The sequence below is a fragment of the Bubalus kerabau genome, chromosome 13, assembly GCF_029407905.1.
Source record: "Bubalus kerabau isolate K-KA32 ecotype Philippines breed swamp buffalo chromosome 13, PCC_UOA_SB_1v2, whole genome shotgun sequence".
NCBI classification, from domain to species: domain Eukaryota; kingdom Metazoa; phylum Chordata; class Mammalia; order Artiodactyla; family Bovidae; genus Bubalus; species Bubalus kerabau.
The window spans coordinates 62421662-62444246 of record NC_073636.1 but is presented as its reverse complement, the minus strand read 5'-3'; the positions used below and the strand labels follow the sequence as shown (position 1 = coordinate 62444246).

Genomic DNA, 22585 nt, shown 5'->3' with positions numbered 1-22585 from the left:
GTCCAGAAAGACCCCACATGCCAGGGAGCAACTAAACTTGTGCCCTAGAGCCAGTGAGCCACAAGCACTGTGCCCATGTACCGCAACTACTTAAGCCTGCACACCTAGAGCCCACACTCTCCAACGAGAGAAGCCACTGCAATGAGAAGCCCGCATACACTAGAGAAAAAGCCTGCACAGCAATGAGGACCCAGCACAGCCAAAAATAAATAAATAAAATTCTACACATATATATACACACACATATATAAAAAGAATAAACATGGCTGTTTCATGCTGATGTTTGGTAGAAACCAATGCGACACTGTAAAGCAATTATCCTTCAATTAAAAAAAAAGACTAGCACAAGGGTTAGGAGGAAGTAAAGGGAAGCATCATGAGGAGCCTACAGTTTATGTGACATGTATAATATTATTCAAGGTAGTCAACGTAAAATTAAAGGTGCATTTTGTTAACAATAAAGCAACCTCTGAAAAAAAAAACAGATTTAGTTAACAAGCTGTGATGATAAAAGGAATATTAAAAACACTCAATCCAGGGTTAAGCAGGGGGGGGATAAATTAGGAACCTGGAGTTAACAAATACACACTGCTATATATAAAATGAACAAGGATCTACTGTATAGCACAAGGAAATATATTCAGTATCTTGTAATAACCAGTAATGGAAAAGAATCTGAAAAAGAATAGATACACATACGTACATGTATACCTGAATCACTTTACTATAAACCTGAAACACTGTAAATCAACTATTCTTCAATTAAAAAAAAATTTAATAAATGTCTCAAAGAAACATAAAACTAACAATACTTGTTGTTCAAAAGAAGACAGGTAAAGAAAAATAGAAATTCAACAGAAAAAGAGAAAATGAAGAACTAGATGGAAGACTTAATCCAACCTTATCAGTAATTACACTAAATGTACATGGTTCAAGCATCCTAATTAAAATGTAGGAATTATTAGATTGGTTAAAAATAAATAAGAGCCCAACTAGAAATATAAAGAAACTTTGAAGAGAAAAGATATAGATAGGTTAACAGCAAAAGAATGGAAAAAATATGCCACACAAAAACTAATGATAAGAGAGCTGGATGCACTGTATCCAGTAACAAAATAATTTCAGGGAAAAAATAATATTGCTGGGGCATAGGGAAGAAAAAATTTTACTAAGGAACAATAAACTTGAATGTAAGGTTATACAGTCACTTTGGAAAACAGGGGCTGCTTCTTAGTAAACAGGAATTATAACTCAGCAACTCTACTGCTCGGTATCTACCCAAGAGGAATTGAAACATTTATCCACAAAGACTTATATACAAATATTCATAGCACTACTCCTAATAGTCCAAACAAGAAAATAATCCAAATGTCCCAGGGAAGTGGGAGATAGGGAGACCAAGGAGGGGAGATAGATATATATATTAAAAAATATATAATTATGACTGATTGGCGTTGATGTATGGCAGAAACCACCACAACACTATAAAGGAATTACCCTCCAATTTAAAAAAAAGTACAAACTATTGAGTTGGCCAAAAAATTCATTCAGGTTTTTCATATGATATTACAGAGGAACCTGAACAAACTTTTTGGCCAATTCAGTATTATATGTAAAATAAGCTACAAGGATATATTATGCAACACAGGGAATACAGCCAGAATTTTGTAACATCTACAAATGGAGTATAACCTTCAAAAATTGTGAATTACTATACTGTATACCTTCAACATATAATATTATATAGCAACTATACTGGTGTCAGACTTTATTTTTTTGGGCTCCAAAATCACTGCAGATGGTGACTGCAGCCATGAAATTAAAAGACGCTTACTCCTTGGAAGGAAAGTTATGACCAACCTAGATAGCATATTCAAAAGCAGAGACATTACTTTGCCAACAAAGATCTGTCTAGTCAAGGCTATGGTTTTTCCTGTGGTCATGTATGGATGTGAGAGTTGGACTGTGAAGAAGGCTGAGCACTGAAGAATTGATGCTTTTGAACTGTGGTGTTCGAGAAGACTCTTGAGAGTCCCTTGGACTGCAAGGAGATCCAACGAGTCCATCCTAAAGGAGACCAGTCCTGGGTGTTCATTGAAAGGACTGATGCTGAGGCTGAAACTCCAGTACTTTGGCCACCTCATGCGAAGAGTTGATTCATTGGAAAAGACTCTGATGCTGGGAGGGATTGGGGGCAGGAGGAGAAGGGGACGACAGAGGATGAGATGGCTGGATGGCATCACTGACTCAATGGACGTGAGTCTGAGTGAACTCCGGGAGTTGGTGTTGGACAGGGAGGCCTGGCGTGCTGCGATTCATGGGGTCGTAAAGAGTCGGAAGCGACTGAGTGACTGAACTGAACTGAACTGATATGTCAATAAAAAATCTTAAATTGTTCAAATAAAAATAAAATATTGGTTATCAATAGAAAATAATCCAAATGTCTATCAGCTAAGGAATGGATAAGTAAAACATGGTAGATCCATACAGCAGGATATTATTCAGCAATAAAAAGGAACAAACTATTGCTATAGTGTCAAACTCTATGTATACTATGTTTTTTCTTGCAATACACACCAATGATAATTGTGTTTAATTTATTAATTAGGCACAGTGATTAACAACAACAATAATAAAGAGAACTGTAATAAAAGTTATGTAGATGTAGTCTCTATCTCAAAATTACCTTATTAAACTGCACTCACCCTTCTTGTGACAATGTGAAATGAAGGGAGGTGAATGATACAGGCACTGTGACGTAGTGGTAGGCTACAAGAGGAAGATCATCTGCTTCGGGTGACCCTACGTCACTGAGCCATGACAGCATCAATGGTTGGATGCCAGGAGCACACAATGTCAATGGCTGGGGATCCCGGGTGGGAGGGCACAGGATGGCTCAAGATTTCACACTATTCAGATCAGTGTGCAATTTAACATTTATGAATTGTTGACTTCTGGAATTTTTCATTTAATATTTTCAGACTGCAGTTGACCACCAGTTACTGAAACCCCAGAAAGTGAAACCTTGTATAAGGGGGGACTATATTATACATTACAAGATGGCTAAGTCTCAAACACCTCACACAAAGAGAAGGAAGCCAGACTTGAAGGGCTACATAATGTATAAGCCTATTTATAAGACATTCCGGGAAAGGCAGAACTTCAAGGATAGAAAACAAATCAATGGCTGGGCAGGAGCTGAGGTGGGAAGAAGTGACTACCAAAAAGCATGGGGGTGGGGGGAAGCATGGGAGAATTCCAGGGTGATGAAATTGCTCTATAGCTTAATGATGGTGGCAAATACACATCTCTATCTGTCTGCCAAAACTCAAAGGACTATAACCTGAAAAGGGTGAATTTTACTGTCCATAAATGTAAAAGCGAATTTTCAGGGGAGGGAGAAGCAAGTTAGCACCCACATTTACTGGAGCAACCGCATTCAAGCCACGTAAGGCTTACCTTTAAATAGCACTATTAAAATGCCAAAGAAAATGTCAAAACAAATGTGAACTAAAAAAAAAATTCAAATGAATGTTTTCTGAAACTCACAGAACTGTACAGTAGTACATCAAAATGAGTGAATTCTACTGTATGTAAGTGTATGTAAATCATAACTTAAAAACGGGAGGAAATAAACTATTTTACCTCCACAAGGTGTGGGGCAACAGGAATTCTCATATACTATGAAAGTAATGTAAATTCATACAATTACTTTGAAAAACAGCTGTACTGCCTAGTAATGATGATCAGGTGTAAGACTGACTAGCCAGCCCCATCCCAGCAATGCACACACCCTGCAGGAGCTACCACACACAGACGTCAAGAGATGCACAGGAGGAATCAGTGCTGCAGCGTTTGTTACAGCGCGAACCAGCAACAACCCAAATACACATCAGAAGCAGGATGGATAAAGAAATCACGGACTAGTCAAACCCTAAGACAGCACACAGCAGAACATATGATGTATTTCAATTAAATGCACCAACACAGATCAAGCTCAGAAATAGAAGCGCAAAAACAGCAGGTCTGAGGAAGACACATACAGTTTGATTCCATTCACATAAAGGTATTTTTAAAAGGCATGTTCTACAATATATACACATGTGGATAAACCTGGAAATAAAGGAAGGCAATGATTAATATGAAAATGAGAACAGTGGTTATCTTACAGGGATAGAGACGCATCTGAGCAGAGGCTTCCAAGAGTACAGAGGATGTTCTGTTCCTGAGCTGGCTAGTGGATACAGGACTGTGCAGTTTATTTCTTAGTTATTATTACTTAAAATAACACTCAACTTGCATATATTCTCTTTTACATAATTTATATATTTCACAATCTTAAAAAGTAAAAACATGTTCTCAAAGTAAGATACATCATGTCCGGTAGGTTTCATGGCAAATTTTACAAAAAAAGAAAACTGTCTTAAAGACACTACTGCAAAGAATCAAGACAGGGAAAACAGCACAGCTTGTTTTGATGCCAAAACAGGACAAGGTTTAAACCAAAATATCAAATGTAGATAGGTCACTCATGAACACAGATGTAAATCCTAAATAAACTATTCCTACTCTAAACCAACTATGTGGTATTTAAAAGGAAACCAGGTCAAAGTGACATTTATCCTAGGAATACAAGGATGCTTGAACACTGGAAAAAAAATATACTGACATAATTCACTGTATTACCAAATTAAAAGAAATGAACTATGATTCATTTACTCACACAAATACTTACTGAGTACCTACCTTTTTCCTAGGGGCTGAAGAAACAACATTAACTAAAATTAAAATTCTTCCCTAGTGGACTGCTGCTGCTAAGTCACTTCAGTCGTGTCCGACTCCATGCGACCCCATAGACAGCAGCCCACCAGGCTCCCCCGTCCCTGGGATTCTCCAGGCAAGAACAGTGGAGTGGGCTGCCACCTCCTTCTCCAATGCATGAAAGTGAAAAGTGAAAGTGAAGTCGCTTAGTCGCGTCTGATCCCCAGCGACCCCATGGACTGCGGCCCTCCAGGCTCCTCCATCCATGGGATCCTCCAGGCAAGAGTACTGGAGTGGGGTGCCATTGCCTTCTCCCTAGTGGACTAGTTCCAGTCAAAGGAGACAGAAAATAACAACAAACAATGTATATATAATGTAGTATATCAGACAGTGATAAATACCAAGAAAAAAATCTAAGGCAACAGGGAGATTAGGAGAGCTATGCGGTGTGAGGAGGTCAAGGGTCCAATTTGAGCACAGACTGGAAGGAGGTGTGGAAGCAAGCCATGAAGGTGTTTGGGGAGAGAAGCATTTCAGACAGCTGAAGCGAAGGGGCAAAATCCCTGAGACGAACACTGGCAGCACGTTTAAGGATCACCAAGGAAGCCACTGTGTCATCAACCAGAATGAGTGAAAGGGGACAGAGCAAGAGGAAGAGAGATGGGAGTGAGGGAGGCAGATGGTGAAAGGGCACTGCAAGCAACTCAAAGGATTTCGGCCTTTACCCTGAGTGAAGGGGGTCTGCGGGGCTGAGCACTGGAGGAATGACACAATCTGACATGACCTTTTGAATAAAATCTTCTGGATCCAGTGCTGAGGAGGGTGGTAAAAGTGAGGTATGGAGACCAGTTAGGAAGCTACTACAACAATCTAGGAGAAAGATGATGGTGACTTAAACCAGAATGGTGGTGGGGGAATGGTAAGATAGGGTATATCCTCAAACTTAAGCCAATAGGATTTACTGATGATTAGATGTGCCGTGAAGGAAAAAGAAAGTTCAAAGAGAACGCCAAAGTTTCTACCTAAGCAACTAAAAAGATGGAATCCTCACTAATTGGCATATTCAAGGTAAGGGTGAAACGGGTTTGAGGCGGGAAAATCATGACTGTTGAGTCTGCATCAGGAGATAAGACACCCCTACTCCAACACCAAGCATCTAAGTGACCACCACCACCACTGCAGACGTCGTGAGAAGCCACAGAACCACAGTGCACTGAAATCTGCCGCCAGCATTTAAAAGCCTGGCTCTCAGAATAGGTCCTCAACAAAAAATCATCAGACATCTGAACAAGGCATGTGGAGCGAAAAAAAGACCCACACTAAAGTATGTAATCGTGGAAATAAGACCTTAAACACTTTCAGAGAAAGGCAGAAGAAAAAAAGAAAGGGGCACATACACAATGTTAGGGATCAGTATGTCACTAGAGCTCAACAGTAACACTGGACGTTATCACTTTTTTTCTTTTTTGAGAAAACAAAGCTTATACTTTGGAGGTTTTCAAACACGCCATTCCATGAAAAAAAGATCCTGATAAACATTCTGTACCACACATTTCAGTTTTAATACTGACAATTACTATTCTGAATCAATTTAACTGTTTGGCAAAGAGAACTGCTACCAATCAAATCAGAACAACCTCTTTCTATGTGTTTTCCCACTGCATTTGTCTAACAAACCTACTATGATAGGTACTGAGGATATAACCCAGAACAAAATAAAAGATTTTCTGCCCCTAGGGCCTAGTCAGGAGAAACACATCAAACAATCACCCAAATAATAATTACAAACTTACAAGTGAAAAGAAGTTCAGGGCACAACAGGAAAACCCAATTTAGAGAAGGCTCCTCTGAGGGCCTGACAATTAAGTTGAGACCCACTTAGTTGAGCCAGGCAAGAAATGGAGAGAAGATACTTCCAAATAGAAGACCCTAAAACTGGAAAGAGCTTATGGAATTACAACAACTGAAAGAAGGGCAGTGTGGCTGAGCAAAGTTTGAATTTTTCGGTAAACACCAAGGGAAACTATTCAGTTCAGTTGCTCAGTCGTGTCTGACTCTTTGCGACCCCATGGACTGCAACACGCCAGGGTCCCTGTCCATCACCAACTCCTGGAACTTGCTCAAATTCATGTCCATCGAGTTGGTGATGCCATCCAACCATCTCATCCTCTGGTGTCCCCTTCTCCTACCTTCAATCCTTCCCAGCATCAGGGTCTTTTCCAGTGAGTCAATTCTTCCCATCAGGTAGTCAAAGTATTAAGACATCAGTACTTCCAATGAGTATTCAGGACTGATTTCCTTTAGGATGGACTGGTTGGATCTCCTTGCAGTCCAAGGGACTCACGAGTCTCCAACACCACAGTTCAAAAGCATCAATTCTTTGGTGCTCAGCTTTCTTTATAGTCCAACTCTCACTTTCATACATGACCACTGGAAAAACCACAGCTTTGACTAGACGGACCTTTGTTGGCAAAGTAACGTCTCTGCTTTTGAATATGCTGTCTAGGTTGGTCATAGCTTTTCTTCCAAGGAGCAAGCGGATCACATGGACTACAACCTAATCAAACAGATCACATGGACCACAGCCTTGTCTAACTCAGTGAAACTATGAGCCATGCCGTGTAGGGCCACCCAAGACGGATGGGTCATAGTGGAGAGTTCTGACAAAACGTGGTCCACTGGAGAAGGGAATGGCAAACCACTTCAGTATTCTTGCCTTGAAAACCCCATGAACAGTATAAAAAGAGAAACTATTGCCAGGAGTCAAACAGAAATGTGTCGTGATCAAATGATGTTTTTTAAAATAATCTCTCTATCTGCTTTATGGATCACACAAGAGGAAACTGGATTCTAAGGAAGCACAAGGGAAAGCAAGTAGACCAGGCAGGAGCTGTTTCAGTAGCTGGCATACAAGGACAACTTAAAGGCGGCAGTGGAAATGCAGACCAAAAAAACCAATTCTAAAAGAAATGTCAGGAGCTAATTTACTAAAGAAAAGCTGGCATAAAGAGAAGACTAAAACAAAAGGATTACCTGACTGAACATTTCAAAGCCCATCTACTACACGTGAATCAAAGACAACAGCATCTTCCAGAAGCAAATGGACACCTTTGTGACTCCCTATTCATCTCCTGCCTCATGTTGCACAAAGAATTTGAAGCTATTCTTTCAGAACCCTGAGAATGCATTGCAGACATTTGAGAACCAACTCATTTGGCAGAATATTCTAACCTGTCCTCCATGTGTTAAATACCAGTCTCAAATAACCCAAAATGTGACTTCACATCATTTACATTAAGTCCCCTACATACGAGCAAGTTCTGAGAGTGCATTCCTATATCCAGTTTGTACGTAAGTCCAACAAAGTCAGCCTAGGTACAACTAACACTAGTAGAATTTAGTACTGTAATAAATTTATAATACTTTTCATACAAATAATACATAAAAAACAACAACAAAAAAATTTTATCTTTCCAGTGCCTTGAAAATTACAGTAGCCCTGTACAACAGCTGGCACACAGGGGCTGGCGTCGAGTGAACAGGCAAAATGAGTTATTGACTAGAAGAGAGAAGGTGGAAGGTGGTAGAGATGAAAGACTCAGCAGCAGGAGATGGAGGGCAAGCTGCAGTTTCATTCATTCATGCCTGACATTGATGGGATGCACATCGCATCTTTGAAAGTTCACAACTTGAAGATTCATACCAAGGAGACTTCAGTTCAGTTCAGTCACTCAGTCGTCTCCGACTCTTTGCAACCCCATGAACTGCAGCATGCCAGGCCTCCCTGTCCATCACTAACTCCTGGAGTTTACCCAAACTCATGTCCATTGAGTTGGTGATGCCATCCAACCATCTCATCCTCTGTTGGCCCCTTCTCCTCCTGCCCCCAATCCCTCCCAGCATCAGGATCATTTCAAATGAATCAGCTCTTCACATGAGGTCACCAAAGTATTGGAGTTTCAGCTTCAACATCAGTCCTTGCAATGAACACCCAGGACTGATCTCCTTTAGGATGCACTGGTTGGATCTCCTTGCAGTCCATGGGATTCTCAACAGTCTTCTCCAACACCACAGTTCAAAAGCATCAATTCTTCGGCACTCAGCTTTCTTTATTGTCCAACTCTCACATCCATACATGACCACTGGAAAAACCATAGCCTTGACTAGATGGACCTTTGTTGGCAAAGTAATGTCTCTGCTTTTCAATATGCTATCTAGGTTGGTCATAACTTTCCTTCCAAGGAGTAAGCGCCTTTTAATTTCATGGCTGCAATCACCATCTGCAGTGATTTTGGAGCCCCCAAAAATAAAGTCTGACACTGTTTCCACTGTTTCCCCATCTGTTTCCCATGAAGTGATGGGACCAGATGCCATGATCTTAGTTTTCTGAATGTTGAGCTTTAAGCCAACTTTTTTACTCTCCTCTTTCACTGTTTATCAAGAGGCTCTTTAGTTCTTCTTCACTTTCTGCCATAAGGGTGGTGTCATCTGCATATCTGAGATTATTGATATTTCTTCCGGCAATCTTGATTCCAGCTTGTGCTTCTTCCAGCCCAGCCTTTCTCATGATGTACTCTGCATAGAAGTTAAATAAGCCGGGTGACAATATACAGCCTTGATGTACTGTACTTAAACTCTCCCAGGCTGTTTCCCCCGTTAGTACAGGAATAGGAAAACATTTGTTTTCAAAAGACCAATGTGAGCAGTATGATGTCTGTCTGGAATATAGTCAGCACTCAAGCATCAGTTTCCATCTTTTCTACCAGATTTAACTAAACTAGAAGAAGAAGAAACTTCCTTAGACTAAACAAGTTCCTCAAACAATCCCAAATAGTCTGATGTGTAGGACTGAGAAGAGATCAAATGTAGTTTTCATACTGGCTGACCAAAAAAGTTTAAGCATTTTTTCACACACAGCCCCAAGGAAGGCTAAAGCCTGGACAAGGTCTTCATTTTCCTATAATGCTGGTGCTTTAAAAATCACCCTTAAAAAAATTATCATCCTGCCCACCCCTCTGAACTGCACAAAATCATTTCAGTGGTGGTGCTTTCCAAACCTCTGTTCCCTGACCTTTACCATTTACTACTTCATTCTTACATGGCTTGGAACTTCAGGAGGTAGCAGGACAAAGGGCCACTCGTCATCTTTTAGGTATCAAACCAGAGTCAGACCAGGGCTCCACTGACAAGCAAGTTCTCTTTTCTCCCTGAGCGAGCTGAACCTTCTGTCAGACAATAGAACACCCCAGTTTTCAAAGGTGGATCCAGGCAGCCCTTGAGAATTACTCCAATAAGAAAACTTTTACCAACTGAGGGGTCAAAACCTCCATCAAAACCAAACTATTACTACCATTAACCACAGCAAATGGTACCACTCTACCAAGAGACCTTCTGTGCAGTACAGAGTGGAAAAGGTTTACAATAAAACAGTCAGCCTCTAGTAAATTCCAAATGCACCACAAAAGAAAAATATCCAGAGCTGACTTAACTGTTCACACAACATAGTCTAGATGCTAGAATGTGAGCACAGAAAGGATCTTCACTGAATTCTGACTCCAGGAGGTTTTCAACAGAGCTTCAGGGTCTAGGAAAGATGTCCTGGATGCTTGGGGCATAGGATGGGGATAGCAGAGTCCACTAGAGATGCTTGTTTCTACCAGAGCAGTTTCACAATCATCTATACCATGCAGCTCTGTTTCATGAGAAAAAAGGTTTTACACCTGAAGTTTTTTAAACAACCAACCTATTTCAACTTCTCAGTGTCGGAGACAAAGCAGTGTAAATGGAGATACTCCATAAGACCTGAGGCACTGTGAGAAACCCAGACCTCCATTCTAGTCCAGTGCTCTCATTGCCACCATCTACCACTCATTCTGGTACAGAAAAGGACCACCACCATCAGAAATGTTGATGTAATTAATGCAGAGTGCAGAAAAGGAAACCAATTGTCCAAACTAAAGACTACACTTTTAAGGATGTGAAAAGTTATTTGTGCTTAACAATTATAAGAACTTTCATTAAAGAGAATAAAACTAACATTTTGAGAAATATCAAGGAACTCTTAAGACGCTTCAAAAAGATGAAGTAACCAAAAGTCCTAAAACCTGAAGAAAAACTATTTTAAATTGGCATAATGAAAAGAAAGTGAAAATCACTCAGTCGTGTCCAACTCTTTGTGACTCCATGGATTAAACAGTCCATGGAATTCTCCAGGCCAGAATACTGGAGTGGGTAGCCTTTCCCTTCTCCAGGGTATCTTCCCAACCCAGGGATCAAACCCAGGTCTCCTGCATTGCAGGCGGATTCTTTACCAGCTGAGCCACCAGGGAAGCCCAAGAATACTGGAGTGGGTAGCCTATCCCTTCTCCAGCGGATCTTCCCAACACAGTAATCGAACTGGGGTCTCCTGCATTGCAGGCGGATTCTTTACCAACTGAACTATAAGAACTCAAACTCAAAACGTGGATTCTAGTCTCAACTAGGCCATATGCATTTGTCACAAGGATACACGGTCTTGAATAGGATACATGGTCATGCAGGATACATGGTCACTTAAACTGTTAGAAGCTCGATTTTCTGTTTGCAAAATACAAATAAACTAGATGATTCGGAGGTTCTTCCACACTGAAATTCTAGGATTCTACACATTAAAAAATCATATATTTGATAAAGCTAACACAAATTATAAAAGATACCTAAAAACATCATTACCATTTTATATAAAGGAAATTCTTTCTAAGAAAGATGATCAAAGTTCAAAACTCTAAAAAGATCAACATGATATCTAAAACATACCTAAAATATTTAAACTGTAATGTCAGTTTCTGCCTTCAGCAATTGGAGGAAGCAGATTATGGCCATAGCCTGGGAAAAATTTATTTCTAGTGTCAGCAGATTCTTTCACAGATTAATGCAGAACTAACTGCACTAAAGAGAGCAAGAAAAAAACAGGATTCTAAGAAGTCAACTTGCTGAGAAGGAAAAATAACCCAGAATATGTGTATTCTGTAATAAAACATATAAAACAAGACTAGATTACCAGGAGAACTATCTGGCTTAAGATTTTGATGATGCTATCCTCTACTTTTCATTCAGCCAATACTTATTACATATGTATTATTTGCCAGATAGAGGAGATACAGTGAAAACAAGCCCCTGCACTGATATTCTAGTGGAGGGAGGCTAGTGATAACCAAGTAACCAAACAGACAAGGCAGGACTTTGAAACAACCAAAACCCTGTCAACGCTGTGTAACTAGAATTGGTATTTAGAGAAAGCCTCACTGGGAAGATACTCTTGGACTAACAACCAAATGACAAGAAGTTACTCCAGAGTTTTCCGGACAGAGTAGCTAGCAAGTCTAAGAGCCCTAAAGTGGACACAAGTTTGGGGCTTTTGAGAAACTGAGTGAAGGCCAAGGTGGTTGAAGTATAATAACCAAGGAGAAGGTATCAGGAGAGCAAATCAGAGAGGTAGGCAAGGACCAGGCAGGATAGTGGCATGATATGATTTGTGTTTTTAAAAGACCACTTTGCTTGATATACACCTATCAAAAATCAAAATGGATTCTGGTACTGCCTTTCAAATGACTCTATAATTTATTGTATCAAAGTCTCCCTGATATTTAATGGTAATGTAAATAGCTCTAGAATTGATGTAATTGTGGAGTTGTACAAGAAAAATTTAATTGTTGTTCTATAAATAACATTGTGAAACTGTAAAACTTACCTCCTTCTCTTCCTCCATTTGCTTTTATTTGCAAACTGTGAATTTTAATGGATGAATATTTCAAGTGCAGACATCTATTTCTTTTACCAGGAAGATTTTTTTAGTACTTTAAATTTATATATTCTACATATTAGAAAGATTCAGCTAGACTTGAATTAAAGGACCCCTAAGGCTGAGCCCTGCATCACCACGTGAGGTATAATAAGGTGCAAAAAGCCATGACATCTTCACTTGAGCATCATTTTACAATAAAACTTTACAATGTTCAGATGACTGCAATCATGCCTGACAGTGAGTGCCGGAATGGCCACTCACCAAACCAGATTAACCTCACCAATGACACAGAAGCACCTTGTCACAGAAGCAAAGCTGTTCAGCATGAAACTCTTAAAAACACGGAGCACTACAAAGGTGCTCTCACTGGTTTACAAGGATGGGAAATCCCAAGCGTAAAAGACAATATAAATCCCATCTCTAACCAGGCAATGATGGACACTGATAGCCAACTTCAGAGAAAACTTAAGGAAAGCAACTCATATCAAGAATTCAAAGCATGGACATATTTCATCTGCCCCATCCATCCCTGAGGACTAGCTCTAAGGCCTGATGCAAGCATTTATGTATGAAGTGTCAAATGTACCATCACATTACCTAGAACAAATTTTATCCGAGAAGGAATCCTGTGGCAAGCCCCAGAAGACTCTGGCTTATCAGTAAAGCTTTGGTAATCATAGATAAAGCTACACAAACGTATTTAGAACTGAAAAAAACTCCTAGTTTCAACTAGGTAGCAAAATCCCATGCTTTCTGACCTTTGTGCTCCTCTAGAAGAGAGTTTCAAGCAGCGGGGAGAAAGAAACCAAATCTTTCTGCACGTGCTTGTCCTCAACAATATGAAAAACACTTAGGCAGAAAAAACACCACAGGATTTCACAGGTGTCACTACACCCTCAAAATGAAAAACAAGTGTATGAGTTAAATAACTTGTGCCTTCCTGTCCCTTATTACAAGCAAGACTTGGAGGAAACTACCCTTAGACAGACACCATACAAAACATCCCATCACTTCCATCTTTCACTGCTTAGTGGCTCTGGGTGACAACCTGGAACAGGAGACATGATGTAGCAGTACAAAAAAAGCAGTAAAGGCATCTGGAAATAACCAAGATTTCTACATGCTTATTAGTCCCTGAAAAATGTACTTAATTCTATAAGGTAACCGACCTGGAGTGTTCAAAAATACCAATGCCATGAAAAACAAAATAAGGTAAAGGAACTGTCCCACACTAAAGGAGATCGTAGAGATACGATCTCCAACCAAACGGAGTGTATGATTCTCGACTGAATGACTGACTTAAAAAATAAGCCATAAAGAATATTTTTAAAACCAGAAAAGATGTGAATATAAACTTATATTACACACTGCTGCTGCTGCTGCTAAGTCGCTTCAGTTGTATCCGACTCTGTGCGACGCCATAGACGGCAGCCCACCAGGCTCCCCGTCCCTGGGATTCTCCAGGCAAGAACACTGGAGTGGGTTGCCATTTCCTTCTCCAATGCATGAAAGTGAAAAGTGAAAGTGAAGTCGCTCAGTCGTGTCCGACTCCTAGCGACCCCATGGACTGCAGCCTACCAGGCCCCTCCGTCCATGGGATTTTCCAGGCAAGAGTACTGGAGTGGGTTGCCATTGCCTTCTCTGATATTACATACTATTACATATATTACTATATACATATGTATGCGTTTTGCCCCAGAACCATTTAAAAGTGTTAAACTAGTACTGGTATTTCACCACTACATATCTCAGAATGTATGTCTTAAGAACAAGGGTATTATGTTAGATAACTATAGTATCATTATTATAGTCAAGAAAATTAATGATATTACATACTAATGATACTATAGTTATCTAACATAATGTCCTTGTTCTTAAGACATACATTCTGAGATATGTAGTGGTGAAATACCAGTACTAGTTTAACACTTTTAAATGGTTCTGGGGCAAAACGCATACATATGTATAGAGAGATAAAGCAAATGAAGCAAACTTATAGCAATCAGGAAGAAAGCAAGCTGGCTGCAGTACTCCAATTTTTCTGTAGGTCTGAAATTTTTTCCAAAAAAAAAAAAAAAAATTTTTGAGATAAGAAAGGAAAAAAATGCACCACCATGGACTTTAGTCAGCAGACCTAGGTCCTCAGGTGATAGGGATGGTAATCAGCTGGTTCAGATTTTTGGTATCCTTTCTTATCCATTCCCAAATAACAATAAAGTAAATGTCTGCACAACTTCTAGAAGACAGCGTGGTGATAATGAGGCAACTAATAAGACTAATCAATGATTCACTCTCAAGAAGCCCAAGGGGGTAGAGGTCGGGGGGAGAATAATGTGTGTCCCTATGTACCAAGACAGCAAACATATTAACTAAACAAATAAGCACCAAAGCCATAAAGAAATTACAATCCAGTTTTTTCAAATATTATTTATATAAATTATTATCAGGTTACAAGTAGCAGAATTTGCAGGCTACCTTCACTTTCTCTGTTGCATTTTACTTTGTTACATTTCCATGTATCACTTTATGATAGGTCAAAATGTTAAGAGACAGCATGGATAATCAACCAAGCTACAAGTCTACCAAAGCCATAGGAATAAGCATCTTTCATTTTGGCTGTGAGTGAGATGCCAGAGGCAGGTCTATTGATAGTTTCATCAAGATTGTAAGTAGTATCTACTATCAAATGTCAAAAGCAAAGGATAATAATGAAGTACCAGAATCCAGCCATTATTCACTACTTCATTCATTAAATATGCACTTATTGACAGTCACTTTGTACATTATCCAAGTGGATAATGAAATGAATAAGACCCACTCTCCACCCTCAAGTATACAGTCTCACTGGGGGAACCAGACAAGCAAACCATGAACTCAAAAATATTAGGGAGGTGATGTACAACTCCAATGAGCAAGCTGCTACGAAGACTGGGCAACATAAAGGCACATGCAGGTCAGAGAACGTGCCGAGCACAACAATCAATGCATGAAGGACATGGGCTGCAGACTAACAGAACACGCCCAAGCTCACAGCAAATCCATACAATGGAGTTCACTCAGAAAATTAAGATACTGAACTCAGTTCAAATATTTATTAAGCATGGACTATGCCAAGAATTCTGCCGAGTCAAATTACAAAGACAAATGAAACTCAATTCCTTTCCCTTAGGTGTCCATAGAAATAGGTATTTCTCCTTCCACTTAAGAGAGAAACATTCCATTAACAAGCACATTTGTAATACATATAATACATACAATTGTAACTATACAAAATTACATATAATTATAATATATAATAGAAAAATGCCATTAACAAGCAATTAAGATTAAGGAACCTAAAGGACTATCCTTTAAGGGCTACCACTTATTAAGGAATAACTGTGTCAGGTATGCATACACAACCATAAAGAAGGGTTATATATGTCCCAGATTACAGAGTCAGGTATTGAACTCAGGGCTATCTCTTTCAAGGCTCAGTTTCTGACATTACATTATGCTGCCTTTTAAAGTCTGAAATATTACAAATAAAAATATAGAAAATAGCACAGACACAGGAACATAAGATACACATGTGTATCTACAGATCAAGATTTATGACCACAGGTTATACAGCTGTTGTTTGTTCAAATCTTCATTTTTAATAAACAAGTCTATCAAAACAAAACTAAAACAGAAAATTTTATGGACTGCAGTTTATAACTACATTATGGATGATTAGAAGGATTAGCATCAGATTTTCAGTTTCATCCTTCACCATCAACATGTCTGCTGCTGCTAAGTCGATTCAGTCGTATCCGATTCTGTGCGACCGCATAGACGGCAGCCCGCCAGGCTTCCCCATCCCTGGGATTCTCCAGGCAAGAACACTGGAGTGGGTTGCCATCAACAGGTCAACTATGTCTAAATTAGGAGTCAGCAAACACCACCATCAAGCCAAATCTAGCACACTCTTTGTTTTCATAAATAAAGTTTTATTGGAACACACCTATGCCCATTCATTTGTGCATTACCTGTGGCTGCTTTCCCGCTTCAACAGTAAAGTTGAATAGTTATGATAGAGACAGTGTGGCCCACAAAACCTAAAATATTATTATCTGGTCCTTCACAGAAAAAAATCTGCCTACTCCTGGTTTAAATGATACATATCACAAACAGTAGAAAGGCACTTAGCCTGTTCAATTCACTCTACTTAAGCTTTATTGTGAATTCTACCTGATTTCTCTTCGATAGTAATTAGTGTCACTTGGTAAATGCTAATGAGTTTTTGAATTTCCACAAGTATTTTCAAATTTCAGTTATTTTCCATAGAGTAGGTCTTACTCAGCTGTCCGGTAATTTATCCTTCACAACATTATTACAAACAAATTCATAATTAAGCACACTTGCAATCACCCACATATACACTTATCCCGCTATTGCATATAATCTGCAAAGATATAGACAAGGAAAAACATTACAGACACAACAGCTGATATGACTAAATATTTAATAATTCCTAATACCCTGTTCACACTAGATCGTCTCTCAATGTGCCATTTCAGAACAACAGCAGCATCCCTTGCCTGCCTATTAGAAATGCAAATTCGTGGGCCTCATTCCAGACCTACCAGGTAATCCTTATAAACACTAAAATTTTAAGAACCACTGCACTAAAGGAGAATTTACATGACTTACCTTGAGTGTAAAAAGGCTGATTCGGCCAGGTAGTTTATAAAATAACCCCTCTCCTCCTCTGGAATTGGAATGTAGCATGGCATTAAGACATGCAAGAGGGGATGTCCCACTGTAAAAACATACAAGGATGGAAAAAGGTCATACAAACCAAGATATCTACTTACTCAAAGATCTCTTACCCTTCAACTCATTCTTAAATCAAGAAGAACAGGAAGAAATATAAAACATCCCATGACAAGAATTCTGTTCTGAAAGTGGCAAAGGAGTAGCACATGAAATTCACATAAATCCCACCCAGAGAGCTCTGGGATAACAAGTTACGTGATATCTCTACTCCACACCTGATGATTCGTAAGTGCCTTTTGACAATATGAACCAAACTCTTAAGAAATTTAGAAACACTGCACATATTTTTCAGGTACACTCAGGAGTTTTGAAAAAAAAAAAAAAAAAAAAAAAAGTTACCCAATATTTTTATTTACTCAAAATTTTAAAATTAAATTTTAATGCTAATTAGAAACAAAACCAGGATTCCCTAGCCCCTATCTTTCAACCTGCACATCATGCTCAGAAACTGCCACATAACATTTTTAACACAAAGACCAAGCTTCAGTGATGCTGTCCCGAGAAAATAAGCATACTTTTTTTTTCCAGTTAAATTATTTTTTAATACACACACAAAAGGAATAGTACGTCATTTGCTTTTTCTCAGTTGGGAAGGCGGAAAGATGCGTTTTATTTTATATCTACCCAGGAGCAATTCTTTAAATTTGAATATAAAAAGTCAAACGGATTTAGTATGCAATAATGCTCAACCATTAAACCAAAAAAAAAGCGACAGCATCTTAAATTGTTTCACTGTCCCTGTCACAACAGAAGGCTGCAAAACAATGACAACTTGAGTGAGTTAGAGACTACTTATTCTATCTCAAAAAGCAAAACTGGCAAAAGTACAGACAGATGCCCATTATTAATATTAACTGAGTTTGCCATGGGGTCACTAAGAGTCAGACACGACTGAGCAACTTCACTTTCACTTTTCACTTTCATGCATTGGAGAAGGAAATGGCAACCCACTCCAGTGTTCTTGCCTGGAGAAGCCCAGGGACGGGGAAGCCTGGTGGGCTGCCTTCTATGGGGTCGCACAGAGTCAGACACGACTGAAGCGACTTAGCAGCAGAGTTTGCCACTAGCATGCTAGCACCTTCTTGTCCCTCTCCCCAGCACGATATATAAATATCAATATCGTAATGCCCCTCAGCATTTTTCAAAATTAGAGGCCCTAATTTATGTCACATTAAAAATAAATTTTGAGTCTAAAAAAGTCATCAAAAAAAAAAAAAAAAAACTATTACTTATTCGGCTTTGGAACACCCTGGATGCTTAAGAAAAAAAAAATTTCACCAAGGACCAATCTCTGTAAGAAACCTTGTGCAGAATCTGGAGTGTCAAGTGGGTGTGCTAGCATCTCTGCTACAGGGGAAAGCATGCTGGCAGAGTCTTTCTTCCAACAGCGTGACTCCTACACACTATCCCTCTGTCTACAAATTATAGAGCTGCTCACTCATCACGAGCCACCATGACCACTTCATAATTCCTGTAAGAGCCAGAAGCAGAAACAAGTTAGGTTCTCAATTCCATCTGTCCCAAAAGGACTAATTTACCTTCTATAGGCATAGTGGTCCAACAGCAGTGCAGACAGCAGCACGATGGGAAATAGCCCATAAAAACAAAATAAAACAAAAGATGCAATTACAACACTACACCGTGCACAGGTAGTATTTAAATGAAGCACCAGAACATGATCCCGATGGCCCCGACCTTCCCTTCCCACAAAATGTCAGTTTGAGAATGTGTGAACTGACAACTGGAAAGTGAGGATCTTTTGATCCTGAAAGATCAATTTAAGTAGCTAAAGCTTAACCAGCAAAATACATGCTGACTGTTCTGAATCCCAAGAAGGAACTGTGTTGTGCTCTCCTCTCCCACTTAAATTTTGAAAAAAACGTTGGGGTGAGCAGAGAAAGGATTCAGGACAGTCCCTTATCTGTGCCTGCAATTCTTTTTGTGTTTCCAATTTGTTGCTTCTCTAGGAAAAATATAGGATAAGAAAATCAAGGTCATCGCCAAATTTAGCATGCTTATAGCAGGAATGGCTAGAATCAGTAGGGGAAAAAAAATTAGTGAGTTTTATGATGACTGGATCACCCTTCTCTGAGCCTAAAACAAAGAACTTCAGAGACATGGTACAGAGAGAAGGATAGTTTTAGACATGATGGAGCAGATCAGTCTGTTCCTTCTCTACTACTGAAACCTGCCAAATGGAACACAAGAGAAAACGTGCTGACTTCTTATGCAAAAAACAAGCTCCACGTTGAAATGTATAGTAGAGCAAGAATGGGGAACCTGCTGCACCTCTGACGAAAACCAACGGAATTGTAGCCACTCCCGCCCTCCAGCCAGAGGACAAACGACACCAAGACAGCTCCACACTACCATCAAACACGTGTGTGTGTGTGTGTGTGTGCGTGCGCGTGCACACATATATGCATTTGTGGACTTTCTCATTCACTACCTAACTGCAGGAAGACACATGTTCTCTAAAACCCTCACATTAAGCAACAAGAGCCATACAAACCTCATTTCCTTTAGTCCTTCTGCCTCTATGACCTGCAGAATCTGTTTGGGTGTCATTGGAGCATCTGAATAGTTTTCCAGTACCTGAAGAAATATAAATGTTCTGATTTCAGTGTGCAGTTCCCATTTATATCCATCACTATATAACATGGGCTACAATTCTGCTATGAGGTACCACTGCTGACATCTTAGTTTTTCTACAGTCAAAATTACTTCTGAAACCAAATTACACATATATCTAACTAGGTGTTGAAAGTGATTGCAATTAGAAGAAATACTCTAATTTTCAATTCTGAAAATACACATCCTCTTAGCATCCATGTTATGGTATGTGGGGCCTTCCCAACTTTTAATTGCCACTTAACCTGATGCTGTTAATACAGCTAAACTAGAGAATACATAGCACTATAAACTGTAAGACAGAACTGCATTCAGGCTTTCCTTCCCAAGTAAGTTTGATTAGTTACAATATTTTTACCTTTTGGGGGGGTGGGCACAGCTTGGCTTGCAGGATTAGTTCCCCAACCAGGGATTGAATCTGGACACTCAGCAGTGAAATGATGGAGCCCTAACCACCGGACCGCCAGGGAAGTCCAGGTACCTGTATTTTTTCAATGATGACTTTCGCCACTGGGTTGTGGAATTCTGGTGTTTATTAGTACAGGACAATTTGCCTTTCAGCAATACAATGCTATGATTCTATATGACTGGTGCAACCAAAACAAGCAGAAATGGAACATCCCATTTATATTAGTGACATCTATAATTAAGCCCCAGCAACAATGTCTTAGTGAGCAACCAGAGCTCTCTCACCTGAACAAGCTGAGTTGTTTTAGAAATGTTATCCTTTTCAGGGAGGAAAAAAGACAGGCTGTCAGTATCTCTGTACCATCTCTAGCAATGCAGCTGCTGAGGTTACACCAAACCACACCAACATCTTAAGTACTGCATGGCTGTGTCACAGATAAAATGCAAAGCAAGAAGCCTAACAGGACTGCTGCGAAGGTTCTCTCTGTGGAAGAACACGAGTTCGACGTGATAAAGAAGTCAAGTTTTGGAGAAGCAGGTGCTGAAATAAAACCCCTATTTCCTATGGTTCCATTCTTAATCTCTCTGTTCAGTGTTTACATTCTCCTTGGGTATCATTATCATCTCTCACAGTTTCAACACTACCAAAATACTGAATTAATTCCCAAATCAAGACCTCTTGCCTGGATTTCTCCCTAAGCTTCAGGCCCCAGATATTCAGTTCGGAACTGGACATGCCTCATGATCATCTCCTCTCTTCTGATATTCCTCTCCTTGGTTGGCAGTCTGTTTCATCACCTAATTTGGAAACCAAGGCATCATCCTTCACTCTCACCTATCCCCCGGTTCTCCCAGCCAGTTTCTTTCCTTCAAAAAAAAATTTTTTTTTTACTTTATTTATTTGGCTTCACCAAGTCTTAGTAGCAGCACTCTAGATCTTGAGTTGCGGCATGCAAACTCTTAACTGCAGCATGTGTGATCAAGTTCCCTGACCAGGAGCCGAAACTGGGCCGCCTGCATTGTGAGTGCGAGGTCTTAGAGCCACTGGACCACCAGGGAAGTCCCCCCACAGCCAGTTTCTGACCCGACTTGTCACAACAGCCTCTTCTCTAACATCCCTGCTTTCCTCAAATTCATTCTTACTCTGCTGCCATCCTTCATTCAACAAATACATGAAATACTGTGCTAGGAACAGTTTTAGACATTCATCAGTAAAAAAGACCACAGCTCTGCAAAACTTAACCTGCTATAGCCTGAGGTCAGTCCAACAAAATCAACCTGCCCTCATCACTTTCCGCATTCAAGTCCTTCGACAGCAACCTATTTCCATACAGCGAAAGCTGAAGCTCCAGAGAGGCCACTGGCCCACTACAAAAGCATGGGTTTTAAAAGCAAACAGACATGGTTTTAAAAATTCAAATTCTGGTCTTCTAAACCTGGGCAAAGAGTTGTGCTGCAAAGAGCTGGACACAACTTGGTGACTGAACAACAAAAAAACCTGGGCAAGTCACCTACCCGCCCTGAGTCTAGGTCTCCTCACTTGTGAAGGAAGGGTACCGAGGCCTTCTTCTCAGAGTTGTTGCAGAGATAACAGAGTGAGTGCCTACGGTGCCAGACACAAAGGAGGTGTGTGCTGGCCAGGCACGCCAGACCCTCACAATCTGGTCTCTGCCTGGCTCTCTGATACTCCACAAACTTTATGTTCCAATAACTACGTGCAGGTCTACCCAATTCCCACACTCTCCACCCTGCAGATAAACACACACACACACTCTCCTGTTTTTTGTTTCCAGCTCCTGCTTATGTCCTCTGTGAGGAGTCTAACTCCTACTCACCCTTCAAGATTCAGTTCGGAAAGCACCTTCCTCCAGGAAGCCTTCTCTACTCTCTGCCAGATAGTTAAGCATCTTTTTTCAGTGCCCCATAGTTGCACAACACATATAGTTCATCTTCCAAAGCAGGACACTTGAGAGTAAAAGGAGGAACTATTCATAATTATGCCTAGACAGTAAGCAGAAATCAGGATGTCTATTACCAATTATACACCTATGCTGGCACTTACCATGCTTGTAATGAAATTCTACTCACCTGTTAGAGAAGGGTTGGACCTTCTCTAACCCAAGAAAAACCATAAGCTCCTTAAAGGCAGACCTTATCCATCTCTGTAATTCCAAGAACCTAACTGCCAAGTTGAGCAGCACT

The 22585-nt window shown here is 39.9% G+C and overlaps 1 protein-coding gene across 2 annotated transcripts in view; it reads right to left on the bottom strand.

Moving 5' to 3' along the window:
• ASXL1 (ASXL transcriptional regulator 1) overlaps nucleotides 1–22585 on the bottom strand; it is a 65168-nt gene that overhangs the window by 39027 nt on the left and 3556 nt on the right. The window contains exons 2-3 of one of the 2 annotated variants that reach the window (XM_055544745.1): nucleotides 19857–19939; nucleotides 17219–17327 (exon numbers count right to left, since the gene is read on the bottom strand). In XM_055544745.1, the coding sequence (XP_055400720.1) occupies nucleotides 17219–17327; nucleotides 19857–19939 (192 nt within the window). Of the gene's footprint in view, nucleotides 1–17218; nucleotides 17328–19856; nucleotides 20167–22585 lie in introns of those variants that run through there. The other variant, XM_055544744.1, reaches the window with a different exon arrangement.